The sequence below is a fragment of the Elaeis guineensis genome, chromosome 4 (genome assembly GCF_000442705.2).
Source record: "Elaeis guineensis isolate ETL-2024a chromosome 4, EG11, whole genome shotgun sequence".
Classification (NCBI taxonomy): domain Eukaryota; kingdom Viridiplantae; phylum Streptophyta; class Magnoliopsida; order Arecales; family Arecaceae; genus Elaeis; species Elaeis guineensis.
In genome coordinates this window covers 42246497-42258518 of record NC_025996.2, presented here as the reverse complement: position 1 = coordinate 42258518, position 12022 = coordinate 42246497, and the positions used below count along the sequence as shown (strand labels likewise).

General features: G+C 37.9%; 1 protein-coding gene across 1 annotated transcript; it reads left to right on the top strand.

The window, feature by feature from the left end:
• The first annotated feature begins 4436 nt into the window (after positions 1-4436).
• LOC105034595 (copper-transporting ATPase HMA5-like) lies at positions 4437-11748 on the top strand. The gene is given in 8 exon segments (XM_073256448.1): positions 4437-4739; positions 6073-7464; positions 8275-8443; positions 8446-8528; positions 10067-10189; positions 10568-10610; positions 10613-11043; positions 11250-11748. Coding segments are annotated over 8 exon segments (2955 nt in total). The 3' UTR covers positions 11661-11748.
• The last annotated feature ends 274 nt before the right edge of the window (positions 11749-12022 follow it).

Here is a 12022-nt window from a genome sequence, read left to right as displayed (position 1 = left end):
ATGAGTCCTTAGTAATTACTCTTCTAGTGAGAAAGCGCATCATCAAGATGGACGAGATCACCACGGTGATTCTTCAGAATGAGATTCTCAAGAAGAAGAATCCAGCTTCGAGTTCAAGTGGCAGCTCAACTTTGGTGGTTTCTAGAGGAGTAAGAGGTGGTAGACAGAGTGACAGGAGATCACGACAAGGGTGGTTCAAGTCCAGGATGAGGGACTTGAGCAAGACCAAATATTATCAGTGTGATGAGTTGGGGTATCTAGTCAGAGATTGCTCTCAGCTCAGAGATCGGACGAAGGCTACTGCAGCGACGGTCAGTAGCGAGTCAGAGGGTGATGTCCTGAAGATATCTGATAAGGTATCTACTTCTTCTCAATAGTAGATTTTAGATTCTACATGCACTTATTATATATGTTGCGAAGAAAAGCAGTTGACTTCTTGGAGAGCAGTGAGGACACTGTTTATCTATCGAATGGATCGAGCTGTATGATTAGAGGCATCGGGATGGTCAGTTGGAGGACATATGATGGTGCAATGAGGAGTTAGGGAAGGTCCGATACATATCTAATTTTAGATGGAATCTTATCTCACTGAGTAGACTGGATTCGAGAGGCTATAAGATGGTAGCTGATGGAGGAATCCTGAAGGTATTGCGCAGTGATAGGATTATTTTGGAGGGAAAGAAGAGGATGAGAGGACATTACTATCTGACGGAGAGTCCAATGCGAGGTGGAACTTCAGAAGCCAAGAGGAGCCCAGAGTGAGATAGAGCTCCAGGTGGAGGTGGATCGGGCATGAGATACGAGATTCGGAAGGATGAGAAGCAATATCGCAGGGTGAGATTTCTATTACCGCAAGATGATATCTCGAACATGTCTCAGGTCAGAAGAAGCACAGCATACGATGGAGATAGAATCGAGTGGCCTGACTCGACTCTCATGTCAGTCCATCCATGATCAGCAGGTGATTGTCTCAGGGCATGGGAGGAGGAGATCCAGAAGCTCTCAAAGTTAGGAGGAGGTCGAATATCGAGTCGATGTGGAAATTGTTAGGATTTGATGCTTCAAGATTTAGTCTCAACTGAACCCACAGTGAGGTCGACGATAACGAACGGAGTCCAACGAGCTCAAAATCAGTCCAAACAGAAATCGGATGAAGGAGATATCCTCGATAGAAGATAGCACAAAAATTGGAGTGACGGAGGCCGATGGCGGCCGGTGGTAGGCCGACGGTGGCCCAATGCACGGACGCATGGGTGCGCACAGCCCAGGCCTGGACGGACGTGCGTGCTGGTGCTGCCCAGGCCCAGGCAGGCACGTGCAGTGCGGCCCGTGCGATTTTCCCACGTGGTCCACATGCAGTGCGTGGATCGATGGTCCATGGGGACCCGCATGAACCGAGCAGACATTTTTCCTTGATTTCATGCGGTCCACGATGGACCGACGGGTGTTTTTCTTTGGTTTCTTGTGGTCTACAAAGATTTTTCGCGGACTGGAGACTCGTGTTGCACGATTAGATGGTTAGGACAGGAGCCGGTCTTGATTTGGCGCTGGGGAGGCACTTTGACTCAAACAGGGTTGGTTTTCGATTCTATTTGGGTTCATAGGCCTACAAAATCAATCTGTGGCAACAGAGATGAAAACAGTGGTTGGTTGTTTGGCAGAGGATCTAGAGCAGTAGCAGAGGAAGAGGCGGGACAGAATCCAGGAGCGGGGTGCTTTAGGCAATGTCAGACAGCGGACAGTGGTCGCTTCTGGGTTCAAAGAAATCTTTTTAAAAAAAAAGTTTTTGGAGGAAGAGCTTCTTGTGAGGAGAGATTTGGTATACAAGGGTTGAGGGTGTGATCTTCTCTTATATTTTTTTTTTTCATAGTGAAGCTTGCATGCCCCATGGAAGTGAGTTTTTTTTGGCTTATCTATGTATTTGATTGTTTCCATTTTATTTTTCTTTCTTTCTGCTATGATGCATGGTATCGAAAATATCCGATAAAAGGATTCCTGACCAGATATCTCCAATAGATTTTGATCGGATGAGTCACGTTGCAAGATTAGTGTTGGCCTTTTGGATGCTCAAAAGAAAATTGCATTATTGTAGAGGCCCTTTGAATAACCATGCACGTCCATGTCTCCACAGTTGGAGGAGCAGGGACTTAGCTACCTTGGTCATTTTATTACAGAATTGGATCAGGTTTGCAACTAAATACCGTCGACACATCCGATCACTTGCATCACACAAACTATTAATCCCTGGCGGATGATGTAATCGTAGCCGTCCAATGGACGCCATATTTAGGAGACATCTTTGCTTGGACTGGCATCATGTGGGACCACTGATAAAGATCGTGAGGCAGTGGGGGGCAGATAGAATTGCAACCGTGACGTCTAATCTTTCATCATCCGTTTCTTAAGAAAAAGCTCGCCTCTCGTGCTCGTGCCGTGCTCGTGCTCGTGCGGTCAACTCTGTCTATCGTCATGCTCTTTTATTTATTATGATTTTTTTAAGCCCGAAAAAACCTACCTCCTCAACATTCCATGTTCATGTATCTTTATCTCAGCTTGTCATTTCTTGCTTGCAATCAGCTATCTCCTTCTCGAGAGAAAATAAAAGAAACTATAGAAGTTTGAAATTAGGCTGTTTTTCTATAATATGAGAAGCTGTATTGGGCCTTTCTATGGGCTGCATGCATGTATAGCTAAACATCAGCACCTATAATTCGCAATAATACTTGTCCTCCAGTGAACACTCATAGCCACCCAAATAAAGAACCGCCAATAAAACTCCATTCAAGTACCCCTAATTCTGGATCTAATAATTATTTTAATCTAATATGTTCTTGAAAAAGTGCAATAATATTCATCATCCAAACATCATCATCTATAATACCTTTTTCTTTTTTTACAAAGAAATGTAAAGATAATCCATTAAAATAAGTGGTGAATCCCATACCAAATTACCATATTTGATACAAAAACTGGATAAGAATGATGATAAAATAAATGATAAATTTGAAATCTATTTTTTTGAAAAAAAAGTAAAATAAATACCATCACGGAGCATATATTTATTTTTACTTACTGGATTCCAAGAAGAGGAAATCCTGTCATTTTTTATGAAAATACCTTTATTTATACATATTAATATAATTCTATTATATAATTAATATTATTTATATTAATATATGTCATGTTAATATTATATTAATATATTATAAATATACTAATATATTGATTGATAATATTTATTTAATATATTAATATAAATATTAATCAATATTAATTATTAAAGTAGATATTACTAATTATTAATAAATATAATTATATAGGATTTATTAATAGCTAATATATATTTATTTATATACAAATTATATTAAAATTTATTTATAGTAAGAAATATATTTTATAACATATGTTTATTTAGTTTGAAATATTCATTAACTTACATAAATATATTTCTATCGAAATATTTCTTATTGATAATTTCACATAGATGAACCATAATCGGTCAACAAAAGGATTGAATCATAAGAATTTATTACTCGAAGTACTTATTTAAAATATTATTCATTATGTCCAATGAAATATGACAGTTTTTTTCGTGCCATTTTTTTAAGTAATTTTTATCAATCAAACATAATAAATTTATTTTTTTATATAATTATTTTTTTAGATAAAAATTTTAAAAATTATCAAATTATCTCATAATTTGGGATATTCCAACCCAAGGAATCTTTATGGAAAAAGGAAAGAATGGTGATTGGCTAGCTTACGTTCTCTTGTCCTTGTTGGGTAGAGAAGGCAGCGCACAATATTATTTATCTCATTTTTAGTTTTAGTTGCATTGGAACTCTAATACATATTATTTTTGGTTATTAAAAATTTACCTTTTCAATTACATTAGGACTTTAATATACACCCTTTCAATAAAAAAATCCAGCTGGAGTTGATTATGTGAACTTCTTCCATTAAATTATACTGTAGAGATGGAGATAATATTAGGTATGAGGAATATTATGCGGCCACCTGATAAGATTTCAGCATATTGGGATAGGATGCCTTAATTTGACAACTTCTTGACCGAGAAAAATCAACTGCCAAAGCGGCCCTGGTCCAACCCGACGTCCAGGTTCAAAACTTTTTTAACTTTTACGTATCCCCTGTTAAATATTAATTATGACGTTCGTTTCTTTGCTCCATCAACTCTGGGGTTCCAGAAACTTTCTGCATTTGCCCGCCTAAAGTGAGGCCCATCCAGCCCAAGCCTCTGTTCCCACTGGAGGCCTAGGCCCACCAAATGAATTCCAATTCCTAATTTCCCGTTGACCCACCACGAAACGTGCATCCAAGCTGTTGCTTTCGTACTTTCGATTCGAATATTTGTAGTTCGTTGGAGGCAAGCATAAGTAGAGAGAGAGAGAGATCAAAGTGGAAGGAGAGATAGAATGGCGAGTAGAGCCTTCTTTTTGTCATGCCTTCGCGCCGACGGCTCTCACCGGAGCCTCTCGCCACGGCCGCGCTACCCGTCGATGCCGAAATATCCCAAGCGGGCAAAGGTCTCGGCCACGGCGGCGCAGGAGGAGGAGGAGGAGAAGAAGGTGGCGTTATTCTCCGTGCTCGGTATGACCTGTGCCGCCTGTGCCGGATCGGTCGAGAAAGCGATCAAGCGGCTGCCGGGGATCCACGACGCCGCCGTCGACGTTCTCAACGACAGGGTCCAAGTCATCTTCTCTCCCGCCTTCGTTTCTGTGAGTCCTCTCTTCTTTTTCTACGTGGCATATGTTCCCGATTTTATGTTTGTGTATGTTTATACGGAATTTTGCATTGACTTGATTGCCAGATTCCGTAACACTTTTGATTGTTCTTTAGTGAAATCCTTGTGATCTGTTTTTGTCGACCACACCCAAAAAAAACCAGCCAGAATATATCTTTGAGTTCCTTGATCCTGTATGGATACCTTGGATCTACTTACTGCATAGCCAGTGTGATATTAAATACAGACCATACACATCCTCGTATACTCTCTCTATTTGCGTCTTAGTGCCAAAATCCATTCAAATCTAATTATAAATATCATAAATTTAATATAGATATGTATTACAGTATCTCTTAGTCCATATAAGCTAGTTATAGGTCAGACTTAAGTGATATCCCTAAAAATACTAACCGGAAGATGTTATTTTGAAAAAATTATCTATAAGTCTTTGGATAGATCTGAAATTACTTTTAAGTCTCTTGACTTTTCAAGTTGAATGAAAAGTTCCTGAAATGCTAAGAAGTTATTTTTAGGTCCCTACCGTCCACATAGATTGGTTACACATGTCTATGTTCAGATTACATGAATTTATATTGAAATTACACGAATTTATGTTCAGATTACGCAGATTACCTAATTTCAATATATGGTTATGCATGTTTAGATTATACAAGTATGTACCTTGGTTACACAGAAATAACTTCTTAACATTTTAGAAATTTTTTATTCAATTTGAAAAGTTCAAAACTTAAAAATAATTTTGAATCTATTAGAAATTTATAAATAATTTTTTTAATTATTATTTTTTGGTTCTACCCATTACGTAATGGTCGATGTGGACTAAATTGATGCGGATCGTCATAGTTTTATTTAAGAAGCAATGATTTGCGCAAATATCAATACCTCTACGCATGGAACAGAAAATTTACATCGAGTTTTGACTTGGTAGAGACGTGTCTGATTTTAATGTTTGACATGCCATATTTAATATGGATCACGGTCAAATAGTGATACCAGGACGACATAATTCCTATATGTAAAACCAATGTCAAAGTTTGCTGACATGATATAATCTTTTGACATGATGGAGTTGTTTCACTTTTTGGATTCTTTTGCCTTGCATCACGCAAATCAATTAGTTGTATAATGGCTTCCCAAAATAAGGCACATTTTCTTAATCACGAGTTGGACATATTCTTCTTAATGTGGAGAGTGAACTTCATCTTGGTTCGTCGCATTTTTTTGCTTTGTCTTTCTCTCTGTTCCCGTATTATAAAACCAGATTCGATGTTAATCTAAATGGCATGACTGCTTGCATCTTGCAGCAGGAGACAATTAGAGAAACTATCGAAGATGTTGGATTTGAAGCTGCACTAATCAAAGAGGAGGCTAAAGAAAAGCCTACTCTAATATGTAGGTTGCACATAAAAGGAATGACTTGTACATCTTGCTCGAGTACCATTGAATCGGCTTTGCAAGCTGTTGCTGGTGTACAGAAAGCTTTAGTAGCCTTGGCAACTGAAGAAGCAGAGATCTGCTATGATCCTAAGCTTGTAAGCGCCGCCCAACTAATGGAGGTAGTTGCAGACACTGGGTTTGAAGGTATACTTATTACCACAGGGGAAGATAGGAATAGAGCTGAGCTCAAAGTTGATGGAGAACTTGATGGAAGATATAAGTCTATGGTTAAAAATTCTCTACAAGCACTCCCTGGAGTTGAAGATGTAAACATTGATCCTGTGCTTCACAAAATTACTGTAGCTTACAAGTCAGATCAAACAGGTCCTCGGAACTTCATTGAAATTATTGGATCAGCAGGGTCTGGGCGTCTCAGGGCATCAATATACCCAGAAGGAGGGGGAAGGGAACTTCACAAGCGTGAGGAGATAAAGCAGTACTACCGATCCTTTCTTTGGAGTTTGGTGTTCACAATCCCGGTGTTTCTCACTTCCATGGTGTTTATGCATATCCCAGGGATTAAATATGGACTGGATAAGAAAGTTGTGAACATGTTGAGCATCGGAGAGCTTCTGAGATGGATTTTATCTACCCCTGTCCAGTTTATAATTGGCAGAAGGTTTTATACTGGTGCTTACAAAGCTTTGAGAATTGGATCCGCGAATATGGATGTGTTGGTTGCCCTTGGTACGAATGCTGCATACTTTTATTCACTGTACTCGGTGCTCAGAGCAGCAACTTCACAAAATTTCGAGGGGACTGATTTTTTTGAAACAAGTTCGATGCTTATCTCATTCATCCTTCTGGGTAAGTATCTTGAGATCTTGGCCAAGGGTAAAACATCAGAGGCCATCGCAAAACTCATGGATTTGGCACCAGAAACTGCAACACTTTTAACCTATGACAATGATGGAAATGTCGTAAATGAAAAGGAGATTGATAGTCGACTGATACAAAAGAACGACGTGATTAAAGTAATGCCTGGTGGGAAGGTAGCTTCTGATGGTTTTGTTATTTGGGGTCAGAGTTATGTCAATGAGAGCATGATAACCGGGGAATCACGACCTGTTGGAAAGAAGAAGGGTGATACTGTGATTGGTGGGACTGTGAATGAAAATGGTGTGTTGCATGTACAGGCAACTCATGTTGGATCAGAGAGTGCTCTATCGCAGATTGTTCGTCTTGTTGAATCAGCGCAAATGGCCAAAGCACCTGTGCAGAAGTTTGCTGATCGCATTTCCAAGTATTTTGTTCCTCTTGTAAGCAAATTTTCAATTCTTTTTTTCCTCTTTGTTTATCACTGGAACCTTCTATTCTGGTATAGAGTGGCCCACTGCTCTGAACTGTCCTGACTCCTGAATTACAAAATAATAAATGTAGTATAGTGGCTTTTTTCCTTGTGTTGCACTAAACACTTGAATCTTCCTAGTCGCTTAACAACTGTTAATAATGGGTCATAGGTCCTCCAAATTTTGTCCTAGATTATTTAGAAGGTGAAACTTTTTCATTACTGATCTCAAAAGTTTGTTATATTCAAGCAGAAGCCTTTCTTCTTCATTGTGATTCATTGGTGATACATCCCTGTTATTGAATTTTTGTAATATCTGTTTATTATGCTTTGTGTTTTTTTTCTTCGGGACTAGATGCTAAGCTGTTTTTACCCCTCTGTAGATATCTTGATTCCACTAATTAATGGATTCTAGATTGGCAAATGGCACCTAAGGCATTACCTTTTACCAAATCGACATTATTATAAATAAATAACTAAATACCTTATATTCAAAGGCATAAAACAAATTAGAAAAAAACACATTATCTAAACTCTATATCTGTCCATCTGTCTGTCTGTCTATCTATTGTCTATATCTATAATCACATATATTTACGAAAACTACTAATTGTCTGCAATAAATCTACTGGTTTTTGACACACTGACTTGCTGAGCTATCACTGATTTAAGCAAATAAAATCACACAAACATAAATAAGCTAAAGCTACTTCTAACAATTCATGGACAAATATATAAGATATCCTGGATCAAAGAGGATCACATGCTTTTGCTCATGCAGGTTATCATTCTTGCATTCTTTACTTGGCTTGCATGGTTTTTAGCGGGAAAGTTGGGTAGCTACCCGAAGTCTTGGATACCATCCTCCATGGATAGCTTTGAACTTGCTCTACAATTTGGCATATCAGTTATGGTCATAGCCTGCCCATGTGCCCTTGGCCTGGCAACTCCACAGCTGTTATGGTTGGAACTGGAGTTGGTGCTTCTCAAGGTGTGCTGATTAAAGGGGGACAAGCACTGGAAAGTGCGCATAAGGTCTGTATGAATAGCTATTCTGATTTTTCTATTCTTATTATTGAAAGGTGCCTGTTGATGCTAATCTTGTGGGGTTGAATACTCTCTGCTAAATTATCACTGCACATGCTCGTTAGTGATGGTCTGGCATTTTACTATACTGTGAGTGACACCATTGATGAGACACAAGTTCTATTTATATCTCGCCCATTTCTGCAACATGAAGAGTTAGGAGAATATTGTTATGCACAGGTCCTTTGCTGGCTTGTCTGATTTATTACTTGAGTGATAGTTTTGCTGGCATTTTACTCGTCAGGGATAGCATCCATCTGTTATGGCTTCTATAATTCTATATGCACAATGATTGGTTAAACTGGTAACAGACAGCATTTACTACAGTATACAACCATATTTTTTTTTATACATTGATTAGCGGGGTTCATTTAGTTGTATCCTGCAAGTTATATTTAGTCTTTTATCTTACTCTGTTTTGTAAAATGCTAGTTTTGTTGGTTAAGTCTCATATATGCTGATAGAAGAGATGTATTTTGCAATCTACTTACGTTTTAATCCATTCTACAAGTTTAAATATGATTTTGAATAAACTTTGTAGGTGGCAAATCTACATAAGCATGAACTGAGATTTGAGTTTCCAAACAAAAAAGATGCATGAATATTTTGTCATATTATAGAAAGCAACCTCCTTATGGGACCAAAATCTTGAAAATTTTCATTACACCTGTTCTCCCCCTGAACTTTGAGTATAGAACGTGACATTTCTTTTTTAATTTTCACTTTTCAGTTATATTGTATGTTTTGGGTCCAGTATCTAAGAATCTGTGATGATTTTAAAGGATAAATAGTGAAAAATTAGGAGTAACAACTCACAAGTTTGTAGCTCAAAGGAAGAATAGGTAACAAATTATAGAGAATAAATGGCCTGAGGAGACCAAAAAGGAAGTTGTCAGAAGGATATGAAATGTATTAAGCTGGCAGATGACATAGCCTTGATAGGAAAAGAGATTGAAGAAGGATTTAGCAAGATGAATCCAGATATATGGGGTAAAGCTTGTTGGTTGGGGTACAGCATGAGGTTAAGATTGTCAAGCAACATTACATAAATAAATATGTGAGTCATATGTCAAACAAGGTGACAGAAGCATAGAAGGATTAGTATCCTCTGGTTAGCATAGTTTGAGTATGTGGGTCAGTCATGCCAATTTCAGATGAATATGGAACATGTTCTTTCATTTTTGATATTCTTTCGCCAATCTAAGATAGGGTCGCTTTGAAAGCTCTGGCACATGCAAACTTTCTAGTATATATCAGATTGTTCTTGCCTGCCAGCAAACCTTTAACTAGCTGCTGTTGAACGAATTTAATTCCACATAATATTTGATATAGTGATAGATCATCTTGGAAGGTGCAATTAATCTTCCATTAGATGCTTGTCTGATAATTTAAATTATTGAGCAAATATATATATTTGGTGGTGAAGTATTTTGAAGTTTTGAATATTAAGCAATAGTATAACAGAGGCTGGACATTACTCTTTGTAGGTCAATTGTGTTGTCTTTGACAAGACAGGCACTCTTACCACTGGAAAGCCTGTTGTTGTGAGCACAAGGTTGCTGAAGCATACGTTGTTACGTGATTTCTATGAATATGTTGCTGCGGCTGAGGTAGGTTATCTTTTCCATGACTCTTTTTAAATAACTGTTTAAGCTTATTATGTATTTTCATGGAATATCATGCAATTCCTTACATGCAAGAGACTTCGTTTAACATATAAAGAACAATGTTAATAAAACCCAATGGAAGTGTTATCTGTCATGACTGAATTATCACCTTGCAATATTCTGCCTGCTTTTAATTGCTATCAGATAGCTGATGGTGCTTGTTCAACATTTCTATCTTCATTATGCCAATTTCTTCCCCTAACATTCTAATGCTATCAGTTATTTCTTTTTAGTAAACATAATTTACAAGTGAAAATTTTCCTATCCAGTGGTTAATTTCTTTTGTGAGTAATACCTTACCAATATCTACATTTGGGATAGGTCAACAGTGAGCACCCTCTGGCAAAGGCCATCGTTCGGTACGCCAAAAGTTTAGAGAAGAAGAAAACCATGCGTGGCCTGAAGCACAAGACTTCATTTCTGTAACAGGCCATGGTGTCAAAGCAACGGTTAGAAGCAAAGAAATAGTTGTTGGCAACAAAAGCTTGATGGTGGAATCAGGCATCCATGTCCCTGTTGCAGCCCTTGACATTCTTGCTGAAGCTGAGGAAATGGCACAAACAGGAATAATGGTTTCAATGGATGGAGAAGTTGTTGGAATAATAGCAATTTCTGATCCACTGAAGCCCAATGCCAAAGATGTAATATCTCTTCTTAGGTCCATGGAAGTGAAGAGCATCATGGTAACAGGGGACAACTGGGTCACTGCAAATGCAATCGCCAAAGAAGTTGGGATTGATACTGTTGTTGCTGAAGCAAAACCAGAACAAAAAGCACAGAAAGTAAAGGAACTACAGGTGTCCAGATAACCTATCTAATCTTTCTCATCATTGACAGGTGCTTTTGCATTCATCTGTATGTATGCATGAATATACATAGGTGCAGACAGACAAATAGACATCCAACTATTAGAAATCTAATAACTCTGACTTGGTTTTGTGTCAGAGTCATCATTTTACAAATATTCTACTCACAACATTCTCATGTCTCATTTGCATTGCAGATGTCTGGCTTGACAGTGGCCATGGTTGGTGATGGGATCAATGACTCACCGGCGCTTGTTTCTGCTGACGTTGGAATGGCCATAGGCACTGGTACTGATATTGCCGTTGAAGCTGCTGACATAGTTCTTATGAAGAGCAACTTGGAGGATGTAATAACTGCAATTGATCTCTCGAGGAAAACCTTTTTCCGCATCCACATGAACTACATCTGGGCTCTTGGTTACAACATCATTTGCATACCCATTGCTGCTGGGGTTCTTTTCCCATCTACCAGATTCCGGTTGCCCCCATGTTTTGCTGGTGCTGCAATGGCTGCTTCGTCGGTGAGTGTTGTATGTTGCTCTCTCTTGCTAAAGAACTACAAAAGGCCCAAGAAGTTGGACACCCTCAGGGAAATCTTGGTTGAATAAGTCTATGCCACCAAAATGATGGCAATAGACTTATAACATGGAATAGGCTACTCACTATTCCTTTTAGTTACCACTTTGTCCTCGCACATTATAAACACTATGTATCTATTTAATTGGGGTGTGTCAGATTACCTCCAATTTCTCATAATATTTATCTGAAAAAATAATTATAAAAAAAATAATTTTTACTATATTTAGTTGGTGATTACTTCAAAAAATAATATTAAAAAAAGATTACTACATTTAATTGAAGGTAATTTTATATAAAAAATGATAAATTTATAAATATATCTTCAATATAAAATATTTTTTTAATGCTAGGATAGCATTATCATCTTCAATCAGTTTGACTATGATCACAC